The 24,796-nt window shown below is 39.4% G+C and overlaps 2 protein-coding genes across 6 annotated transcripts in view; both read left to right on the forward strand.

Moving 5' to 3' along the window:
* Positions 1-173: 173 nt before the first annotated feature.
* Positions 174-5,010, forward strand: LOC105394968 (complement component 1 Q subcomponent-binding protein, mitochondrial). Of its 2 annotated transcripts, XM_038115143.2 has the most exons (6): positions 174-507; positions 638-679; positions 1,215-1,365; positions 2,380-2,579; positions 3,279-3,367; positions 4,664-5,010. In XM_038115143.2, exons 1-6 carry the CDS (start codon positions 273-275, stop codon positions 4,814-4,816), a joined length of 870 nt encoding a protein of 289 aa, XP_037971071.2. In that variant the 5' UTR covers positions 174-272; the 3' UTR covers positions 4,817-5,010. The 2 variants fall into 2 exon arrangements, with proteins under 2 accessions (XP_037971071.2, XP_037971072.2); XM_038115144.2 differs by lacking the exon at positions 638-679 and having other exon boundaries at positions 175-507.
* Positions 5,011-5,758: 748 nt separating this feature from the next.
* Positions 5,759-24,796, forward strand: part of LOC105394978 (amyloid protein-binding protein 2) — a 40,257-nt gene continuing 21,219 nt past the window's right edge. For all 4 annotated transcript variants that reach the window (XM_048622722.1, XM_048622724.1, XM_048622723.1 and 1 more), the window contains exon 1: positions 5,759-5,952. In XM_048622722.1, the coding sequence (XP_048478679.1) occupies positions 5,791-5,952 (162 nt within the window). In that variant the 5' untranslated portion in view covers positions 5,759-5,790. The remainder of the gene's footprint in view (positions 5,953-24,796) is intronic.

The raw sequence follows: 24,796 nt of genomic DNA on the forward strand, positions 1-24,796 counted from the left end.
AGATCAACGCTGACGATGACAGCAATAGCAGAGTGAGTATAGTCTGTGGCGTCTACGCAACAGGGGTTGGCCCCTTAGGGATGTATAATCGGTATAAACCGGTAAAATCACAAATATATTTTTTTACATCTGGCAACAATAACCATTACCGATTGGATTACATTTCATTCATTCAATTCATTATTCATTCGTTCATCTAATTTAGGTATATCAAAATTTATTTTTACTGAAATTCTAGAAAATAGTGCTTTTACATAGCAAAGATTGTTAAGATGAACGGATTAGTGAGATCGGCGCATCGGTTAATTCAAAACTGTGCAAAAAGTGCAAATATCACCGGTGTTCTTGTGCACCGGGCACAGGACCCCGTGAAACGTGATTTCACGAGGGGGATCTGGCACATGAGCTGCTCCACCCGGCTGGGCTCCACCACCTGCTCGGGTCTCCTACACAACCATTCCAACACATGCAGCTGCGGCTGCGGCCTAAAAGCCCTTCACACGAAAGGTAAGTAAAATTTTTGTAACGCCTACATTTTGAGGTTATGTCAGACTATTGCACCATGCCGAAATCATACCTCCCTTGTGCAAGCCGCGATTAGTGCAACTGTTAATGAATGTTCTATGTTGATTTCTAGCCGATCAGGAAGATAATACCGCTGAAAAACCCAAACCCCTTGGTGAGTCCTTTCCTGTTATCATTGTTTCCTCAATATCCTCTCCTTACACAGGTTTGTACCATCTTCCTTCACCCTTTAATACCTCCCTTCCTCCTTTTAGGTGTGGTATGTATCTCCGTCATAGTACAGTGTTGGCTTGTCTTCTCTATAGCCATGCCACTGTATAATTATGTAGAAATCCAAAGATGCATGCATCCAACTACATCCCTGCTATACTCGCCACACTCAGCATTCCTTATGGATGACCTGAGCGCCAAGAGCAGGGTAGAACAACTCTTGTGAATGAAAGGAGTCATTCTTGTGGATGGCTTTTATGAAACACCTGAAACAATTATGCAATGTTTAATAAAAGAAAAAAATGCTAGTGCTAGCTGAATTTCACGAAAATTTACCTGATTTAAAAAGTAATTAGAGTATTTATGTATTATAAAAAATACTCCTATTCAAACTTAGATGTAAAAAATTTAGATTTGACAGTACTTTAGTTGTAAATCTATGCCCTAATGAAAATTTAAGTAGTTCTCATTATTGGCAGGTGAACGAGAGTTGGTTGAGTTCCTTACAGAGGAGATTGTGGCTGAACGCAAGGCACAGAAGCTGAAGAGCTTGCCGAAGGAGCTGGAGGGGTTCGCAGTCACCAGCCATGGCGCCGAAGTCATTCTCACCAAAAAACTTAAAGATGAAACGTAAGTTGAGGATGTCAATATTAAGTGGGTGTACAGTTTGATACAAACAACTTGATAGTCCCTGGAGTTGGCTGCGATTACATTTTATACAAAAACCGGTTTAGGGTTAAAACATCATTGTTTTGGTGATGTTGTTTTAGCGTTACTCTTAATGCTAAGCTGAGGTGTACAGTGAATTACTTGCAGTACTGTGTGAAAATCTGTTGCGTGGCTACATATAATTTATATAACACTTTGTGTAATTAATGACTAATTTTATGTAATAGCATTTGGTTTTGTTATAGATAAACAACATACTTAGAAAATATCATACTATTCTGATAAATTTAAATGCTACTTTATTGCACATTATCCTAATAAGCCTATAGGTTTCCCTTGAGAAGTTAGAGTTCTCCCAATCCCCACATAACCCTGCATGTTTCGCCACACTCGGCTGTACATTCAATGTACTGACGGAGTGCCAGATGCAGGGGACAGCATCACTTGTGAATGAAAGGAGCCATTCTTGTGGATGGCTTTTATGAAACACCTGTTACAATTTCTATAAATATAAAATTAAGCAGTAAAATGTTTAAAAAATCCCCAGAAAGTTCATCTTTTCTTAAATTTTAACATCTTTTCTTACCGTTTTCCTACAACCTTCTCAATATTTTTATGCTTCATACTTTAGCATTCTCACCATCAGACTGATATTTGTACTTGGGTCTTGGGTATTGATATTTATATTTAGTATCTATCTATCTATGTATTTGTGTAGATATGTCAGCTGTCCGACACCCATAACACAGGTTCTGCCTAGCTTGGGGTCGGATGACAGTGTGTGGATGTCCCCACATATTTATTATTATTATTTTATTTATTATCCATGAAATAAAAACCTAGAATGTTGCATGCTTTTGAATAAAGTTAGGTAATTTTAACCCAGCAACGTGGTCAATTTATAAGGAAGCCTTTGCCCAGCAGTGGGACACTACACAGGCTGCATTTAAAAAAATAACCCAACTCCCATTCCAGCATCAACATAACGTTCAACGTGAACCACACAGTGGACTCTGACGACTTCGGCGAGGGCGAGGCGCCGCCGGAGAAGCAGGAGTTCGCGGAGATGAGGTCGAAGCCGCAGTTCGAGGTGGACCTGGTGCGCGGGGACCGCACTCTCGGGTTCACCTGCTCCTTCCTGCAGGAGCCCCCGCCATCGTCTGCTGATGAGTACAGTGAGTACAATTATCTATTGTTGTTGTCCTAAGGTACTCCGGTGGTACAGAGGGCCTTCATGAGAGTGCGCCACCATATTCTATATTTCTCAAAATAAATTATTACATAAGGGAACTTAATCCTAATATCTAGATACCTCTGGTGATGTTCAAAAAGTTACCGATCCCCTTAGGGGAAGACAAGTTTCAAGTGGACTGAAAATAGGCATACTTATGTGACTTTATACCGATAGCTATGTAGTTTTTTATGGATAATGGTGTTGTTGAAATGTTCAGATGGCTTTTATGTTCAAGTACTGGATTATTGGCTGATGATTGATGAGTGTAGGAGAAAATCTGAAGACATCCAATGCCCGCTCCAATGTCAGGCTTTAATTATGGAGAGCTTTTGGTTGATGTCTTTATTTATTGATTTTCCGAAATCCCTGCATGTTTCGCCACACTCAGCTGTACATTCCATGTATTGACGGGGTGCCAGATGCAGGGGACAGCAACACTTGTGAATGAAAGGAGCCATTCTTGTGGATGGCTTTTATGAAACACCTGTTACACACTTATTTCAAAGTTGGTCAGTTTTTGTTACTTATTTACTAAACAACAAAAAAACTTTGTTGGCAAAACACAACTTTCAAACAACAAAAAAACTGCGTTCGCGTAGAGGTGATAATTATGATAATATGATTTACGTTTGTTTTTCAGATGATGTGTTTGGCATCGACGAGGTGACCCTGTACCAGGGCGAGTGGAACGACAAGGTGTACGCGGTGGCTGGAGACGTACTTGACGGGGTAAAGACATTTTAACTAACATATTCGAGTCACATTGATCTAGGTAATATGTCTTAAATCGTGTAGTCAGGTGAATATTTATGTTGTGCCTAAATGGCGTTGGTATCAACCCGTACAAACTACGCTTATATTAATACAAATTACGAGAAATTGAATTTAGTATGATATATTTTTGTTTTTATGTAATATATTTGACATACATAATAAAATGCAAGTCAACACGGTAAAAGCTGAATACAGAGTTAACTGAATTAAAGTACCTACATAATGATGGATTTCTAATTCATTCAAAACTGTATCATAAATTCACATAGATTCCCCATAGGTCGATAGACCTATTGGTAGCCGTTCGGATTCAGGAACCGAAGGTCGCAGGTTCAAATCCTGTCACCATCTTGTCATCAAACCACTTTTCTTCATCATTCATGCTATCCCCGTTCTATTCCGCCACGCTTGGCTTGTCCTAATCAATGGAACGACCGAGTGCCAAACACGGGGTATATCGAAGTATTGACGTGAAGTTGAATCCACTCAATAATGTTGGGGGATTATTCACTGATATGCGACATGGCTTTTGTTTTTTAATTTATTAGTCAAATCTCGTGAAAAGTATTAGGCAGCGTTCCCACTACGCCGGACCGGCAGATCTGCCGCGCCGGTAAATCTGCCGGAAGAGCTAGTGGCTGTACAATTTATATGAAGCTATTCACATTATCCCGGGTCCGGCATTTTTGTCGAGCCCGGCATTTCTACCGAACGTTTTGTCACTACGAATTGCCGGTAGAACGACCGGGCCCGGAGTAATGTGAACGAGTTTGTGCCGGTATCTGTCCCCCGCTCGCCCCGCTCGTGCTCCCCTCGCCCCTGGATGTAAAATGAAAAGCATGGAAAATCTTTCCCGTAAAATAGGGTGTACCCAATGTTTTCTTTTATTTTGCCTTCTATTAAGATACCACCACAACACAACAATTTCGTCGTCTGGACTGTCTGAATTTCTTCTGGGATCCGATGTAATGTGAACACTCTGTCCGGTGTCCGGTTTTCGGCAGATCTGCCGGTCCGGCGTAGTGGGAACGCTGCCTTATGCGTATTATGCCATAATTATTTGAGAGAAATTATTTTCACCCTAATATCAGTACCTTTACTTGTCTTCAGTTCACTTACCATCTCCTTGTCTCCTACCATTGAAATCTTGCCACACTTTTAGTGGTTTTTCTTACATTTCTCTACCAAGCATTCCATAGCCTTGCGTCCTGTGATTCATATTACTCACAAAAACTATTTTTATTCCCACAGTACCTGTACGACCTGCTGATGAACGTCCTCGAGGAGAAGGGCATCAGCAACGACTTCGTCCAGAAGCTTAGCGACTTCTCTACTGCCTACGAGCATGCGGCCTACATCAACCTCCTCGAGAGCATCTCCAAGTTTACCATAGACAAGCAATAGACAAAGAGGATGCACTCACTTCCGGTTGTCTTTCTTTTTTCAACCAGTGTTGCCAGTTTATGATAGCATTTATGCTAGAAACAGCTTTAAAGGAATTAGTTTAGTTGTGAACACAGTGGTGTGTGTTTGTTTAATGTTAGTGTTATGTTGTTAGTTTATTATAATGTCTCAATAAATATTATTGAAATTAAAATGCATTTGTTTTTTATTTGTTCACCCTACAATATTTAATAAACCATAGTCCAGAGGCATGTAGTTGAAAGTATGCAATGCAATCCTTTTTGTAAATTATTCCAAAGCATATCTTTAAAATCCTGTAAGAACAGACAGCCAATTCAGTTGCCACTTAGTTAGTACCAATCACAATGTCTATGGCAATTTAGGGCATAAATGCCTACAGTTCCGGTGGGTTTGATAGTTTGGCGAAAACTATAAAAGTTTACGTTTCCTCGCATACTAAGTGGCGCCTCTAATGAAAACTATCATGAAACTTGTGACAGATAATGTATGCAGATGACAGGAGAAAACGTAAACTTTTTTCGTTTTCATAAATAGCAAAACCCGTACTAGAGGGTCAGTTCGATGCAGTTATCGTAGTTCGATTATACAATACACACCCCCTGTCAACTTTTTTGAAATACCGCGCCAGTCAAATAATTAGACAGTCAGCTGACTATTTTTTTCGATCAGCTGTTACAATGATATAGATTATTATAAATCTATCTCTTTCGCTTCATGGGTCTTTTGTACGATATTTTATGACACGTATTTCTGGATAGAAAGAGATGTCAAATGTTTTGAAGCTCTGTCTTAAAAAAACGTGGTATAGTTTGTGGACCAATCGGTGTGCGTTCCATGGAGAACTAGTCAAAACGAGCCAATAGAAACAAGCTGTACAGAGTGAACATCGCACAAGACGTTATCAATAGCTGTCACCGATCGAAATGAAGCAAGTTTTCTTCTGAATCGCCAAAATGGCTGACGCGTCGCAGAGTTTACGTGTTGCTAAAAAAATACCAGATAATTTGTACGAATTGTGTTTGACGAATTTAGTGAACTATTTGCAGAAATCCAAGTGTCACCGAGATGATTTGCACTCGCTACCGGACACCATCCTCATGGATGTCTACTACAAGGTACGTTTGTTACATTTCAGTTGGTACCTTGTGATAAAAACACCCGTCTGCGGTCGAGATACCGTTATATTCTTGCATGTTTGTTGCTATTTGTGGGTTTTGATAAAGTATATTATCTGCGAGAGTGCCAATGTGTGATTGGCAGCCGTAGTATTTACATTCTGCATGCTTGTGGCCTGGCCATGATGTTGCCATGCAGTCGGGTGTAGCTGCCACTTTCACTGCTCTGAACTCGTTTAACATGTTGGTCACCTGACGAGCTCTTTGTTACGACACTGGCTGGCGTCGGATCTAAGCATTTCAACCTTATTGTCTCCAATCAAAACATCTTAGTTGGAACTAGAATTATGCAACATTTATAAAAAGATCATGATGATTATGTGGGTATCATCTGATAATCTAGAATGTGAGATGAGAATGGCATATTGAGCCAGAGTTTCCTTGTTGACATGTGTTATCATTATCTCGAACATTAGAGATTAAACTTTCCACGGAAAGCCAGTCAAACAAAGAATTATTCTGCTTATTATTGTTTGCTCTTGGTACTAATGAGGTGGATAGAGTATTCTTGTCCATTTGCAATCCACAATTTCTTCCATTCATGTTTTTGATTCACACCTTCATGTACTAATTATGCTGAGTTCTGAGTTGCTGACACCATGATTTGATTACTTACCATTTTCATTTATTATGTATAATCATAAAAATTGCAGACCTTACATTTTGGCATGCCTGCATTTGTAAATTTTATTGACTTGTTTTGTTGCCAACAGCAGTGATTCTTATTTCTAGTTACACATCTTTATGAAATTCAGTAGGTAACAAGTGCAATATTGGTCGGAATCTCTTAAATTTAGAGAAACATTCCACAATATCTGTTTATGTCAACAAATAGAGATAGGTGGGTTGTCCAACAACTGAAAACAAATGCAGATGTAAACCAAAAGTTATGGGTCAACACCCAGCATTCAGTGATTTTTGTACATTCGTCACAAAGTATATAGGTACATAGGTATTATTATATTATATTTACAATGTGCATCCTTACCTATTTTAAAGGTAAGGGCTATAGTAGCATGTGTACATAAATAAATAACTCTTTATTGAACACAAACAGAAACATAGAACAGAAAATAAATAGTACAATCGGCGACCTTATTACTAAAAAGTAAATCTCTTCCAAACAACCACATAGATAGGAAAAATAAAGTTAAGAAAATGGGTTATGTGTGAAAACACGAGATATTTATAAACTACCTACATACAAACTCCTTGAGAGGGCCAGCTTCCGTTCTGTGAATTTTCACAGATAGATACCAGGAGCTAGCACAACATTTGACTGTTGAGGAAGGAGCTGACTACCAGCCTTAATATTACTGTAGTAAATGAAAAACTGTCACATAGGTACATGCCCTGCGTTGTGAAAAACAAAATAATCCCATTTTGTACACATTGAAATGTTAGCTTTGTTGGCCTCTATGCTCATAACCGTTATCTAAGACAGTGGGTCACAAACTTTAATCCAGTCCATGTAATTGAAATTCACAAACTCTGACCAACGAAAGTGTATGATGATGACTGCGACATATGGATGACGGTAACTGACACGACAACATGACTTGGCCTTAGATTAAAAATATACGAACTAGATGGAGTGTCAGTGCAAAAAAACGTCTCTACAAATAACGCTCCACTTCTACCACTGACTTCTTATTTTAAATTAACGGTTATAGGAAGATTTGTGAATTTATTCATTGGTACATGCTTGCCATTAGGTTGATTTAACGGTTTGATAGTAAACAAAACTCAGACAGTTTATAGCTTTGTTTTTGTATGTGACGCACCATCTTGTTCGTACAGTTTAAATCTAAGGCCTTGGCGACTGATACAGTACCGAAATACCTACATAAATAATAATTATTTGTGCTTTTCCTTGTAATAAAAACCGGTAACAATCAGACATCCGGAGAAATCCGACGTCATGCAACATACTGCCGAGAGATCAAACTTTCTAAGTTAATCAGCACGTTGCATAATATAGGGAAATATCGCGACGAAATAACCGACTGGGCAGTCAAAGGATGAAGGGGTATAAGTAATTAAGTACATTACATTTTTTCGATGTCATGCATGACCGAAAAAGGTTGCTATAGTTTTATACTTGTGTCTTGGGGTAGTACAACCGAACATTAGCAATTGACAGCATCCTACACTTCACGGGTTTATCGGTGATGTGGAGTGGTAGAGCGTTGAAGTACCTACCACCAGTACCATGCATTCCCATACCGCTATCCATCCTTTAATGCGTGAAGCCCTGAAATCGAAAAGTCAATCTGACAGATTTAACAGGCGGGCGACGCTGCCTATGCTTTTTTTTGGTGGTACGGTACCTAAGTAGCCCTTCTTATTTATGGAAACGACTGATTCGAAAACGTTTCCACTGTTTTGTTCGACAGTTGTCGTTCAGAGAATGTCCTTTGGCATTTCGTGTGTCATCAAAATCAGACCTGTCGTTCAAATCTTGAGTTACCGTATCACCGTTATTTCTGTGTTCTAAGGTTAGCGCAGAGGTTCGCCTTCACCTAAAAATGCAAATTCTCAGTCGCCATAGCGGTAAAGATCTAGCCACCTTTATAGTTGAGTTATTTTGTGTGGGTGTGTTTGACCAATCCGCGTATACTATTTATTGGTTTAAATAACTGGTCAAGGGCGGGTTAAAACCTACTTTCGGCTTCGTCAAAGTTAGCAATAGGACTGTTCGATTTAGGTATTTTACAAATGAAATCTTCGAAGGAATGCAGCTAAGCTAACCCTATCCGATAGGTTTTAAGAGATCCATAATAATTGTGGAAATACTAGACTGAAGCATACCTCCATTACTCTAATATTTGATAGCACCATGGAAATTATCGATGGTTATTGTGATACGGCACTAGAAGAAGAGGATAATGGTTTTATAAGATTAATCCAATCCTATTGATTGACTAAAGTAAAGAAAAGTATTTATTCGCATGATTAAGGGTACATAAGAGTTCTTAAAATATGACATAAGTGGGCAAGTCGTAGTCACGCGATATAACACAACAAATAAGCAGTCATTCATGTAATACTCATACATATTTTATATGCAAATATTTATGTTAAAAAACGTATTAATAATATAAATAGGTAGGCAATACGAGTTTTTTGCTTGTAGATCTTTTCCTGCTTACCGCGTGCTAATTTATAAGGTTGTGAGTCAGTCAGTAAGAACACAATACGACATTAAAATCGGTACATACGAGTCTGAGTACAGTATACATTAATACATATTATTAATATCTGAACCTCAGAAGAGGTAGACAGTATAGGATCAGTAATTATAAGTCTACTTTTATTTATAAACTTTTATGTAAGTACTTATTATATATTTTTGTAAAAAATAATAATATTTGCACACACACACTCACGCCTTGTACTAATGTACTCCCTTGCGGGGTAGGCACCACTTTTCGCCAGAGTGTTATGTTAGGCCCAATCCCAATGTAATAGGGGGCGGGCCTATTGCCATTTTACGGGCACATCCAAGACCCGAGAACAAATATCTGTGTTTAAACAAATATCTGCCCCAGCCGGGAATCGAACCCGGGACCTTCGGCTCAGTAGTCAGGGTCACTAACCACTACGCCATTCGGTCGTCGAATAATATTTGCGATCACATTAAAGTAAAAAAAAAACCTATAAAGTGGTTTTTAAATTAATTTATTCAGATTGACTATAAAAAAATCCTTGTTTATAAAAGCTTACCCTTAACTTAGCTTAAAATTATAAAATGGGTGTTAAAAAAACGACGGTATTTAGCTTGTGCTAAAACCAATATCAAAATAATATCTCGATATTGATTTCGACCACAGCAAAGAGGTCACACCATTGTGTATAAGGATAACCAACATTTTATTCTTATGTTCCGGCCCGAAATTAAAGCGTAGCCTTTTGCATTTACCGTTAAGATAAATGAGTCCACCTGGGGATGTGTGTGATTAAAATGAGTCAGACGTATACCGCTTTGAAGTACAGTCAGCTGCATAAGTAGCTGTACACTTTTGTACCCTTTTGGCGACTTAGGTCTGTCAGGAAAATTGACCAGGTACCTATTACCTTGTGAAACTCACAAACTGCCTATTCAAACATTGACGGTGTGTTATGCAGTCAGTTTGACAAGGTATAAAAGTGTATAGCTACTTATGCAGCTGACTGTACTTTTAAGAAATGGACCGTTTTCTAAAATAACATATCTGATAAGCAATCTAATAAATAAAGAAGCATAGATGTAATTGTGAATATTATACGTATATGTTATGATTTTTGTATGATTCAGTGCAAAAGGTAAATCAATACCGTCGACGTAAAATTATCCCGAAGTCTGACATTTCAGGAAGTTACCAACCGTACATCTTAGTTTAAAGTTTACAAAATCGAAAAAGTATTTTAGTTTTCGTCTGACATTTTCTGTCAAAAGTTTAGCGCCACTTTTTATACTGACGAAAACTATCAAAATTGGCACTAGGCGCACTGTTCTTATTACCGTAAGAACAAAGAATGACTAGGTTTATTCCTTGCTAGAGCGTCTTCTACCAGACTGACCCCGATAGGACACTTAGCTATTCGCGATGTTATTATATCGTACTCTCTCTCTCTCTCTCTCAGCCTTCCGTAGTCCACTGTTGGACATAGGCCTCTCCTAACGATCGCCACCCCAAACGGTCACCCGCCATCTGCATCCAGCGGCTTCCCGCTACCTTCCGCAGATCATCAGACCAACGGGTTGGGGGGCGACCGACACGCCGTTTGCCGACACGGGGTCTCCACTCCAGAACCTTTCTACTCCAGCGGTCGTCGGCTCTGCGGGCTACGTGGCCAGCCCATTGCCATTTCAGCGTGCTAATCCTTTTGGCTATGTCGGTAACTTTAGTTCTCCTGCGGATTTCTTCATTACGAATCCTATCTCGCAGGGACACGCCTAACATAGCCCTTTCCATAGCACGCTGAGCAACTCTGAGCTTGTGGATAAGCCCTTTGGTGAAGCACCACGTCTCGGCTCCGTAAGTCATCACTGGCAACACGCACTGATTGAAAACTTTTGTTTTCAGACACTGAGGTATGTTTTCAGTGAAGATGTGTCGTAATTTCCCGAACGCTGCCCATCCGAGTTGGATTCTACGAGCTACCTCTTTATCGAAGTTGGATTTACCTAATCGGATCACTTGTCCTAGGTAGGGATACTGATCAACAACTTCGATGGTGACACCTCCTACAGTTACGGGCGATGATGAAACATGTTCGTTCGACATGACCTTTGTCTTGTCCATGTTCATTTTCAGCCCAACTTGTTTAGAGGCATCATTGAGGTCTGTGAGCATTTCGCCCAACTCCTCCAGCGTTTCCGCCATAATAACTATGTCATCAGCAAATCGTAGATGAGAGATATATTCGCCATTGACGTTAATGCCCAGTCTTTTCCACTCTACAAGCTTAAAAACATCTTCCAGTGCACAGGTGAACAGTTTCGGAGAAATAACATCTCCCTGTCTCACGCCCCTTTGCAACTGGATCGGTTTTGTGCTATGTTCGTGTAATCGAACTGACATTGTGGCAGCATTGTACATACATCTCAACACCTCGATATAGCGATAGTCTATATGGCACCGCTGAAGGGATTGAAGCATCGCCCAGAGCTCAATAGAATCAAAGGCTTTCTCATAGTCCACAAACGCTAGACATAAAGGTAGATTATACTCCTCGGTCTTCTGTATAACCTGCCGAAGCGTGTGTATGTGATCTATGGTACTATAGCCTTTTCGGAACCCGGCTTGTTCGGGTGGCTGGAAGTCGTCGAGTCTTTGCTCGAGACGATTCGTAATAACTCTCGAAAACAGCTTGTACACATGGCTCAGAAGTGCAATGGGTCTATAATTCTTCAATAGGGCTTTGTTGCCTTTCTTGAAGAACAAAGTCACTACACTTCTGCTCCATGCCTCCGGGCTTGTGCCTTCGAGTATGACGGAATTAAACAGCCTCCGAAGTGCTATTAAAATCGGTCTACCGCCGGCTTTCAGAAGTTCTGTCGTTATTCCATCATCTCCCGGAGCTTTGTTGTTTTTTAGCTGTTTGAGAGCTATACTAATCTCGTCTAGACTGACGTCCGGAATATCTTCGGTATAGTGTCGGGTGAGTGGCGCTCGGCTGTCGTGAGCACCACTGGTAATAGGGTTTTGTGTTGTGGTGTATAACTGTCCGTAGAATCTCTCAATTTCTCCCAGAATTTCGGGCACTGATGAAACGGTGTTGCTAGTGTCGGTCTTCAGTTGGGTCAACAGAGTCTGCCGAACAGATCGATCTCTAGCAAAGACTTTGGAGCCCTTGTTTTGCTCTATTGCGTCTTGAATGCGCTTGCAATTGTAGCGTCTCATATCGCAACGTCTTGCTTTGGCGATCTGTCTGTTTAGACGTCTGTATTCGACCATATCAACTGAAGACTGCAACCTCATTTCTCTCCGTTCTCTTATGAGACTCAGAGTCCCATCTGAGAGTTTTTGAGGTCCTCGGTTGGTTCGGGACGAAAAATATTTCGATCCTACCTCTCGGACAGTTTCCACAAACCTATTGTTTAAATCGTCAACTGTAACGCAATTCTCTAAACATATCAGGCGGTCGCAAAGCTCAGACTGAAAGCTTTCGGGATCCTGGATTTGAGCAGGAGTAGGACGGAGCGTGGACTTCATTAGACGGGAGCGTTCTATTTTGCAGTTTATATTCAAAGTGCCTCTTACGAGTCGGTGATCGCTGCCGGTCTTAACCCTACTGATCACTGAGACATCATTGAATATGTGCTTCTTATCCGTCAATATGAAGTCGATCTCGTTTTTAGTCTTCCCATCGGGGCTAATCCACGTCCACTTCCTTTGTGGCTTCTTCTTGTAGAAGGAGTTCATCATATAGAGGCCCTCCTTCTCCAAGAAGTCAGCCAGCATTTGCCCACGATGGTTCCTGACTCCAAATCCATGTGACCCCACTTTCGTCTCGCCGCCTTCTTGTTTTCCGAGTTTCGCGTTAAAGTCTCCCATCACCACCGTGAAATGAGTAGTGAACTTACGCAGGGCAGACGATACGTCTTCATACGCAAGTTCGACCTCATCATCGGTGTGCTTAGATGTGGGTGCGTAAACCTGTATGACCTTCATTGAGTATCGTTTAGATATTCTCAGGATGAGGTACGCAACCCGTGTCGACACACTTCCGATTTCAACGATGTTGTTGACGAGGGACTTGTTGACGATGAACCCGACACCCCCTTGGGACAGTTGGTCGCCCTCCCGGTGGTACAGCAAGTTTCCGGACTGGAGAATTTCCGTATCCTCTCCCTCTCGTCGGACTTCGGATAACCCTATAATGTCCCATTTTAACTTGCTGATTTCCTCTTCCAGCTCCTCTATCTTCACGTCTTCCCTCAGTGTCCGTGCGTTATATGTTGCCAGGTGCAAGGGTCGGTTGGGCTGGTAGCCGACTCTCTGCCGGAGATTCTTCGCACCCCCTGCCCCGCCGTTACCGTGACCGCTACCGGAGTCCGGGATAGCGGGGCTGCCGGGGACTGGGGGCCGCGGCTTTGTTTTTTCCATCATTAGGAGGTGTATTTGCCATAATCACCGCGCTTGGCAGGCGTGTTGGTGATTCTCCTTTTTTACGGCGGGAGATCGCCGCCTCTGCTAGGAGAGGAGGTCGGGTCGATTTACCGCCGCCCGACATTCGGCGTTGTCACTCGTTAGCACCACCCAGGGGGCACGTGTAGGGTAACTAGGGTTTGTACCTACGGACGTGAGCGACAAGCCTATTATATCGTACAGTAAGTAGGTTTTCCCATGTGTCTCTTAGATTGGCACTAGGCAGTGGAAGCTTTCGCTTTTCAAGGTAAATTTCCCCAGCCGTACCTTCCAGTGACTGTTAAGGGTAAGCTTCTATTTTATTCTCTATGTAGGTGTTAGTTTTTCACCAGTGTTAATGTTCCTGCCTGTATAGCCTTATTGTGGATAATTCGGGCACATCTGTCCCTGCCGGGAATTGAACTCGTTGCCCTGGTTGCGAAGTTGCTAACCACTGCGCCATCCAGTGTTTAACTGTGCAGTATTATTATTTTATTTTTGTTATGGAGAGCGAGACCTCCTGGCACAGGTATTTTTATACTTAATAGGAGGCCTTTACCTTGTTTTTGTTAAAATTAAGAAAGTTTTGAAATAAACAATTTTTAATTTTATTTTTTTTAATTTAATCCAGTTGACCGGTTCGTAAGCATACATAATATACAGGGCATTGCAAAAAGGTTATACTAACCTGAAAGAGGTTGAGTCAGGGGGTCATTCTGAACAATTTTTGTTCTAAGACTTTTCTAAATTTGCGAAAAAAAAACCTTTTCCATATTATGTATATTATGTCTCCGTTTGAAATCTCGAAGAGATAGAATAGCCATTTCATGTTTCACGAGCGATCATTAAGCTAGGCTTTTCCGTTAAGGAGTAATATGGTGCTATTGTCACCTGGAACTTTTTCATTGCTAGTGAGTGACATCGGTCGCGAGTGAGCTTCGCCTTAACCATGCCGGTCGATCAGTTAGTTTCACTTTCACTCGCTTACGTAAATATGCGTCGACCTTTTAACGTCGCATTGCCTAGATACTTGAGGCTAGCGTGATATTACTATTGGTACCTACCAATATATATTTGTCATAATATAAGTATGTAAATGAAATATAAGTTTTAGTAGTAGCTCTACCTGCTCTGCTATATCTCAGTATTGTTAAATTTCCACTTTCCCACAATTATTTTGTATTAAAATAAAAAAAAAAACATTTATGATTGAACTCAATCTTTGTTTCAGGTAATGCGATGGTCCGGACTTTCCCCTTTCACATTCACCGTAATCAGAACCAGGTACACTGGAAGACATTTAATTAGGAACACTTCCAAAGAGATGCCTTTAAAAATTTACTCGCCCTCAACCACTCATCATATAGCAGCGACAATATCCTAAGACACCTTATATAGAGAAATACGTGGCACGAAATTTTATCTCGGAATATGATTTTATCTCGGAATAAGTTATTTAGTTTGAGTAAATTGTATTATTAACTGATTAACCTGATTAATATATCGGAATCCCCACGGGGAAACCTCTTAAGGCACAACGAAGTACACGTGAAAATCTAGTACTGAAATCTTTATTTTTTGCTAGACTGTAACGTCTGTTACTGAAACTGAACTGCTCACGTGGTGTAGCACGTTGTCACCACACGTTGTCGCTACTTAGTAAAATCAATTGTATAATCGGCTCTAAAAGTTCGCTGCCATTACACTTTCGTGCTTTGTCAAACTAACCAACTGTCAATCTTTGAAAGAATGAGTAGGAGGTTTGTTAGTTTGATAAGGTACAAAAGTGCATTCTCTGCCAACTTAGGAACTTAGTACATAGTTGTTGTTTTAACCGAACTCTATATTATCAAATGCGATTGGCATAACACATACGTATGTGTACATAATTATATAATGATTTAAAAACCGACCTATTAACGATTTAAATAATAGTTTAAAATGTTGTAGGAAGTGACAAACTTGCAGGAAAGAAACATAGTTATTATTTGCTGCAAATATCTAACATTGCGGTTGTTCAGTAAATATTGTTATTGCACGAACAGTTTGACTAAGTATTGGTCTAGAAGACTTTAACAAAGTAACAGTCTATTCTGTAATATTCAAAACAAGGCCTCAATCCTGTAACCCTATTGAGAAGGTACTAAATATAGAATGAGCCCAATATTTGTCAAATTAATACTTCTTGATCGTCATTTCTTTTGTTCAACTTTTTTCACCAGGCATAATATTCAATCAAACGTCATAGGACCTATGCTATTTTATAAGTAAATATTTTAATATTTTTTTTACGTATTTAAGTAGGTTTGTACCTATGTGTAAGTTAAGGCTAGTTAATGGTGAAGGGGAGTCAAGTCTCTATAGCTCGCTCATAGACAGTCGTTCGTAAGCTGCACCCACTGCCCTATTTAGTTTGCTGGAAATCAATTATCGCTCTCCGCAAACGCGCAATGCGTACAAAAAAGCTACGCGCAGTGTGCTATAGGGCCACCGGGTTACCGCCACGGTTATTGGGCCACCACCTGCCAGGCGATCACCGTCTCTAAGTCCTCAGCACTACAGTGCATATTGACAGTTAGACAAGTTTCTCTACTCTCGTCTAGAAGCCTAGAAGGCCACAACTTATGAGACGAAAGCTGCTTCAGAAACTCCGAGTTTCACACCTTTTTTTCTGTGTTCTCAAATTCAGGGTGTTGTTCTCCTTTCACCTTTCTTCCTTCTGATATCTTTTGACTGGTGGATGCGTTGTTGCGATGCGATTAAGGATTGATAATCACAAAGGAACTGTGAGATTAATGTAATATGATCCATGCACTCAGGTAGCAACCGTTGGTACTCGATGGTAATATTTTGTATAGGTTTTTTTAAAAAAAATTAGGATTAGTATATCGCGGTATCCCCGCTACTCAGTACAAAAGCTAATAGCAGGTACTAAAAGCTAACAGTGACCATAAAATAAACAGCAAAATCCCAGCATTAAATAAATACCTAGTTTAGTTTGTCTTTGTCGGGCGACGTTGTGTGCTTGAAAGGTAAATAACAGTTTTTGCAAGATGATAAGTCAATATAATATTTCTGGAACACCTAGGCTGATGCTCCTCTTCCTTAGACATGAGATTTGATGATAAGTAGGTAAATTATTATATTCTTGTTGCAAGAAAGTAAGATACTCTATTATAAATTAAATAAATTCAAAATGTTTATGAAATCATGAGTGTCAAAATGCATGAGTTGCATGACTCATGACTTCACCTTATAATTCATTCTGGCTACCGTACCATCACCGTCAGATTGGCTATTCACAATCCATAAGAGGCGTCGCTCGCCTGTCAAACATCTGTCACAACCATACAAGTTACGTCAGAATTGACAAGCGGGCGACACTGCTTAAGTATAGTCAATTGCTAATGTTCGATGGTGGTCTGCTAATCTCACTGTAATATATTGTATATTCCAGTTTTATTAAACGTTCAGTTATTTAACTGTAACGCTATTTAAACTTTCATTTGTTTCACTATAACGCTTATCGCTTATTTGATTAAGCAAATTATAATGACTAGCCAATGTTGATCAAGAGCAGTACGTGCATAATGGACATTACACTCATTAGTTGTTTGTGTGGACCTAATTATGTATTGTGTTTGCCAGTACTGTTGGTATATCGATAACAGGCTCGTTAGGTAATGTGCTAGGTGTCCTTTAGCTGTTAGGCGGTAGGTTGCTACTTTCGTTACCTACTAGTTACTGGAATATCGACCAATTATTCTAAGGTACCTATCGGTTTCCAAACAGAGAACATCAAATCAAGCAGATCTTAGGTATGACATGCAAAGCTAAATTATTTTTGAGCAGTAGATACAATTCTCTCTGCCAGATTCATACAATTTATGTCAGTTTTAACACAAACAATACTGCCCGATTTCTGATTGCCAATATGCTGTAGTGGTACTACGGTAGCAGTTTGTAGAAATACTGGAATGTTTCGATACGACAATCTTATTATTAGCTCAGCGCAGATTACTACAGATTCTGATTACTATGATTCAACAACATCTTCTGATATTCTGCAGAAATGCGTTACATAACATGACTGTAATACCTATGTACATTGTAAGGGTGGTGCACCATTTAACTTTAACTATTACAAGCGTCAAATTCCTTGACGAGAGAGATCAATCTTCAAGAGATTTGACGTTTGTAATAGTTAAAGTTAAATGGTGCAACGCACCCTTAGCCCCTGTTTCACAATGTCTGGTTAGTCGCTACCTGTCGGATAAAATACATGCTGTCACTGTCTAAAAAATAATAACAGAGAGTGACAGCATGTATTTTATCCGTCAGGTAGCCACTAACCAGACATTGTGAAACAGACCCTTAGTCTACCATCGATATTTTAATACGAACTAGATTGAGTGTCAGTGCAAAAGAAACGTCTCGACAAATTACACATGCTACAATGATTGTCATTAGGTTGAAATTACAACGACTTGACAGTTCACGAAATGAGGACAGTATTTTGCTTTGATTTTGTATGTGACACAGCATCTTTTTCGTATATTGTTAATCTAAGAAGTCTACGAAAGCAGGTACTTACATCCAGGTCTACAGTGCTCCTCACACCGCCTCCCCCGGCTGTACCTATTAATTTGTCTTCAATTACATCCAATCATCGCGACGGCCTTCGAACCGCCATAATCTTTTTGGGTCACGGTCCTCGTAAACCAATTAAATAGTGAGATGAAATGTCCTCCGTCACATTGTAAACAACTTGAGAAGAAATTGTGATAGACGCTTCCATAAATTATCTATGTGGGTAGATATTGTATGTATTATGTTACAAGTCTGAACTTGGAAAACTTTGCTCACATACAGTTTGGGGGTCGGTTACAAAATTCATCATAACTAATATTATTTGAAACGACAGATGCAAAATAGCAACTACTAATAGATAGAGAAAATATTATGGTATCTCCCACTACGTTTGCCTGTTTGTAAACCCAAAACTTATTCGATTGTAACAATCAGAGCGATGTGTCTGAAGGTAGCATGTGAAACCAGCCACCCAGCAAGCCAAAAGTGAAAGCGACAGAGCGAGTGTTATCTAGAAAGAAACAAAGGCATAGACTAGATAAACAGACCAGGCAACCAGAGAGCAGATAGAGCAATTGGCGCCAAGTGCGTTCACCTCGCCAACCGCAACCAAGATGGCCGACCAGTGCACTGGTCAAGGTTGTTGCACCGCACGATAACTAGACCCAACGGCCCAGCGGCCCAACTGTACACAATAGATTGACCCTCAGATTACAAATAGCAGCACTGGAGTAGCTCTTACGCCGCCGCAATAGAAGTTAGGCTCGAAGGACCGGGTTTAAATGAACGCACAGTAACTTATTAGGCGTACGCAATCACTTGTTAAAAGGGAACTACGGTTTGTGGCTGGACTAAATTTAGCACAACTAGGCACTTGCGAACTTAGAAAATGGGAAATATAAAGTGGCAACTGCAAAAAATAAACGAATTATTAATCACGTAATCTCTAACGAAAACAAATAATAATTATCATAAGCTTGTCAAGTCTAGGCTGTACGGTCTAATGCGCTTTGATGAGGTGTTAATAAATTGTACCAAATACCACACATGATTAATTAACGCGCTACCGTTACGTATATATTTGAAACTAGCTGTTTTCCCATGGGAATTCCGGTATGAAAGGTAGGATATGTGTTAATCCAGGCTATCAGCTTATTACATACCAATTCACATGAAAATAGGTTCAGTAATTTTGATTTGAAAGAGTAAGAAACATCCAAAATGTCAAACTTTTTCGTTTATAAAATCAGTAGGATAAGAAAAGTTCATGTTCACAATACAAATTACCACAGCGATAAACTTGTATCTCCCCCGTCTATTTTGTCATATTCTTTGGCTTCATTCTTAACTTCAATAGTTTAACTACTATTTAATGCTCACTTGCTCATATACGAAACTCTAACATTTTCAGTTACAATATTTGAGGATATTGTAACTGAAAACAAACTAACACTTGTTTTTCGTGTATGTAATTTTGAAACTTGTGATTGTTGCCCGAACTTGACTGCCAGAAATAACTTTCTTATTACAATGTTGTTGTATATAGCTATGAAGCGTCATCACTTATTCAAGTACCTATCTAATATACGAAACGCTAATCCCGGAGGGGTCACTCTATATCACGAAAAACTGAGTTTCGGAGCGACTTGTTGTATTAAACGTGCCGATTGCACGACAGCTCTCAGTATTTCGTCGTATAGGGTAACCCCCCCGGCACTTGGCAGAGTTGGCAGTAAGAACCGGACGCACCCAGCGACCTTGCCTCATCAGGTATTCACATGCACATCGCTAGTCTACTATACTTGTGTCCCCTGGATATATCTCCACATGAATCTTGGTGCATCGTAATAGAATCTGATATCGTTTGACAATTTCTAGAGGTGGAGGACAGGGTGTAAATGGATTAATGAGTTTCCGATAGACAATTGTTTGACTGTGTTTTGAGAAGGATTCTTGTATCATCTGCGAAGCGGAATTCTGACCCATCCTGACTTTTTAAACGTAGAACAACTAACACTTGGTTGAGAAGTAAAACTAGATAGCTTGCACAGTAACTATGAATTAATCTTTTAAATTGACAAAATAATGTGCATTCAATACGGACCAATTGGTTTTTTCAATATCGGCGTGACACACACGTCGCCACGTGGCCAGAAATACTAATTAAACACATGACTCTACGAATATTGAATGATACAATATGTTTGAATACACAGCAATCGGTAAATACAAAACGAAGGCGTGCCTTGACGTCCGACTCTCAACAAATATAACTTGACAAGATCACACGAGGCGGCCGTGGCAATGACTCCCGTGAGCTGAAAACTAAATGATTCAATGATTCACACTACCACTGGTAACTTTGTCGAAAACTATAAAAGTTCTCGTTTTCCCACTTACAAACTGGCGCCCCTAGCGGAAACTATCACGAAAATGTTGACAGATAATGTATGCAGATGACATGAGAAAACGTAAAAGAAATCGTTATCCTAAATTGCCAAACCTGTGCTTAGAGGCTGAGCATAAAATACCGCTTGATGATGTCCCGGTGCGATTGTGATATACAGGGTGTCATTAAGATCCGTCATCGGCGTGAAAACCCGGCGGACACGTGCGTACGTGACCTAGGACACCTAGCGAGCCAGCACCATTCATGATGTTCTGTCGTCGCTTAGGATAAACGGTTAAATAATTCAAGTTCTTTGATCACAGCCATCGGTATAGCGATATGTACCTACCTAATAGGTTTTTGATAGGATATTTTGTAAGAGTTAATAGTTTTAATATATTAACCTGTTGTATCAAATTTCAAATGCAACAGTAAGAAACTGACTAATTAATTGCCATCTTAATCTATAAAGGCTTTTAGCTGATCAAAACAAATTGCAGATGGCAATATCAGCAATTCCTGTATAGCTGCTGGTGATAGATACGTGTGAAGATTTTCACGTGATCTCCAAGATATGACCATAAGACAGGTCAAAGTTGGATGAGCTACTGCAAATCAGTGCGCTTATGTGATAACTGATAACTAGAGTGTGACACCACTTATCTACGTACTGTTCGTGTGGCAAACGAACAGACTGGGATTACGTTATAAAAACAACGTAACATAAGATATGAAACTGAAATAACCTAACCAATAATTGTTCTACTTTCAATCATTAGAGAGGTTTGATCAGATATCACATATCATATCATTGACTATAGACCCCGAAGTTATCGTCCCTACACTCTTTTACTTCTCTATAGACTCATTTAGCCAGCGATGCTGAGCTAGGTGGCTAAAAGCCTAAATCTATATACCCCTTCAGGTATGCTATTGTGGTATAGTTGCGCTCGCGAAAGTTGGTTAGTTTGAGATAGCACATAAGTGTAATCGCAGCCAACTTCAGGAACATTCAAGTTGTTTGGACCGAACTACCTGGGAACTTTGTCACAAATTGAAGCCGATTGCCTAACAATACACGCGCGCACAGTCAATACATGTTTACGATAATCGGGATCTATTCATGTCATCTCTTACACGTAGACGCACGGCGCCATTGTCACTGCAGTGAATAACATAGGCTCAATTCTCACTTGAGAAGATCTTCCTAAGCATGGTTTTTAACACCTAGTCAACGATATTTTGATATAAACTAGAGTCAGTGTAAAAGAAACGTCCCGACACTGAGCTCTTATCAGTATGTACTTGCTCTTCCCGCGCGCATAAAAAGTTTCCCGTGGGGATTCCGGGATAAAAAGTAGCCTATGTTCTTTCCCAGGTCTGCCAGGTCTAGCACATATGTATACCAAATTTCATTCAAATCCGTTCAGTAGTAACGTGAAAGAGTAACAGACAGACAGACACAGTTACCTTCGCATTTATAATATTAGTTAGGATTATATTAGTCTGTCATCAAACCAGCATCAGACTCATCAGAGATTTGTACTTACTGGATAAATATGTTTGATTTCCTCAGCTCACCTCGGCACTGACATGTATACTATAGCAGTAGCCATTTTCGAGTCAAATCTCACTTACTTAAATTTCGTAGGTATGTTATTTTATTTTAACGTAACCACTTCGACATTGTTGACAACGAATGACGTAAATTAGACGTCACATTCCGTGGTAAAACAATGCTGTTAATTGTGTTTTTTAAATCATTATCTTAATTATTCTGTTATATTCATATGAGCCATGTTTGTTCAGTAAGATTAAGGCACTTGAGATGCATATAATGTGGTGTAGGATCAACGTTTATCGGCTATGAAACTAGATAAGATAATAAGGTAAAGTTTTCAGTCAGATAAGTGTAGAAACATAACCTTTCTAAACTTTATTTTCCCTATCTATGTGGTTGTCTGGAAGAGATTACTTTTAGTAATGATAATAAGGCCGCCGCCGATTGTGCTCTTTATTATTCTGTTCTTATATGTGAATCTTTATATTTATGTGCAATAAAGAGTGTTTTATCTTCTATCTTTATTGGTATCTGCGAGTGACTTATGGATGATCTCACATACCCACTTTATTATGTGTTTATCATGTTATGTTGGACCGGCTAAATATTGCATTTAATAAATAGGTAACATTGTAGTGTAGTGTGTAATTAAATGAAACTTATTTGTTATTGTAATGGTCTTTAGCTACTTAATGTGTTAATGTTTCCTATTTAAGTGTATTTATTTCCGAAAAATAAGACTTGTTTGTCGTGATTTTGTTGTTTTGAACTGTGTACGCGCAGATTTATTATTATTATAAATTATTTATTGCACATAAATTAAATAATTACAAAGGCGAACTTAATGCTAGTAGCATTCTCTACCGTTAACTGGAGATTTAGTGATGTCCAGAAAGTGATTGGTAGTGCGATAGGCTGAGAGTAGAGCTTTAATCGATTTATTAACTGTTTGTACCTATCTCTATCATATATTTTAGACATATTGATAAAAGGAGTGTCTACTTTCAATTGTTTGTGTTTTATATTAACTTCTTTTAGGGCTGATTTTTCCATCGTCAGATAAATGTTATCTGTCGAATTAAATTGTAGTGTAGTTTCGAAAATAGTATCGAATCCTGTGATCAATATATATTAAACATACTGCTAATTAATATTTTGATGTCAAAACTTCCAACACAATATTTTATAACTGCTTGTAAACATAAGTACCTACTGATAGACTCGTACACAGTCGTATCGTACCTACCTATTGATACGCGCGTCGGCTCCTTATCGCGGCGATGAATTATGGAGCAGCTGTCGAATGCAATGAGGGTCACTCTATCTTAAGCCCGTATATATTAATATTTTTATAGCTAGGCATATTACTATATATTTTATATACATTTTCGCAGTGACCGCGCGCTCAGCAGGTAAATTAATATACAGGGTGTTGCAAAAAGGGTATACTAAGCCTACATGTGCATCATGGTATATCTAAGCTTGAAACTGAAAATGCGAAAAAAATGTTTATTTTCCCATAGTAAAAAGTTACGTGACCAACAAAGTTTCTATGGAAAATGATTTTTTTTTTTTGCGAATTTTCAAATTCTGATTTCAGATTCGGGCTTAGATATACCATGTTGCACATGTAGGTTTCGGCTTAGTATACAAATTTTGCAACACCCTGTATATGTATATTATAGCTAAGTGTGTGACGGGCTTTACGAACAACGAAGTTTCGGAGCGTTGCTGCGCTGACGGCGACTCTCTCTCGTGGTAATGAAGCGTAGGTGAAGTACCTACGTCTAGTATAGATCCTCTAGTACGGGTTTTGCAATTTAGAAAAAGAAAAAAGTTTACGTTTCCTTCTATTATTTTATACCTAATTCTCTAATTCATAATCTGTCAAAAGTTTCACAATATTTTCCGCTTGAGGCGCCACTTTGTACCTATGCGAGAAAACGATAACGGTTATAATTGTCGACAAACTATCAAACCCATACTAGAAGTACAAATAACAGAAGAAAACCCAAACGTTTTCCTTTTTGTAAATTGCAAAACCCGTACAAGTTCCTCTGATTGCACCACAGCTCCCGCTCGTCAGTTTGTGTCATGCTAAAGTAACCCTCCTGATGTCAGCCGGCCTTGGAGGACACATTATTGCTTCTTCCTACTGCGTGTACGGGGATGGAGGCCTAAACATGGCTTCTAATTGAGCTGAATCATTGATTGGTGGCATTCTTAGTGGAGGGCGATGGAAACTTCCAGATATTCAGGGTTTCGTTTTCAGTGACGATTGCGGTTCGCATGAGAGATTTCTTTATTTCAGTTTTGAACCTTGCAACAGATATTTTCTACCCGAAATAATTAAACATAAGAGTTCAATGGTGGAAGTGGGATGTTATTTATTGAGGCGTTCCATTTGCATACTCCATCTGGTTCGTATTATTTGGGAAAAAGATACACATCACATAATATTGTAGGTATGGTAGGTATACTTTATTTTGTTGTTGTGTAAACAACGCCCTGTTGAAGCGTCATTGAACTGCACAAGTATTTCGCAGTATGCAAATTTGCTGCGTCAACAATGTATTTTTACTTTACATTTTATATGGTATGTACGTATTACAATCTGAAGGACAGTAT

This window comes from Plutella xylostella, chromosome 8 (genome assembly GCF_932276165.1).
Source record: "Plutella xylostella chromosome 8, ilPluXylo3.1, whole genome shotgun sequence".
Classification (NCBI taxonomy): Eukaryota; Metazoa; Arthropoda; class Insecta; order Lepidoptera; family Plutellidae; genus Plutella; species Plutella xylostella.

Excerpts from the sequence above, each read along its gene's own strand:
- LOC105394968 (XM_038115143.2), top strand. The coding sequence starts at position 273 with ATGAACGGATTAGTGAGATCGGCGCATCGGTTAATTCAAAACTGTGCA. Across the intron at positions 508-637 it reads AAAAGCCCTTCACACGAAAG|CCGATCAGGAAGATAATACC; the intron begins GTAAGTAAAATT and ends GTTGATTTCTAG. Across the intron at positions 680-1,214 it reads TGAAAAACCCAAACCCCTTG|GTGAACGAGAGTTGGTTGAG; the intron begins GTGAGTCCTTTC and ends CATTATTGGCAG.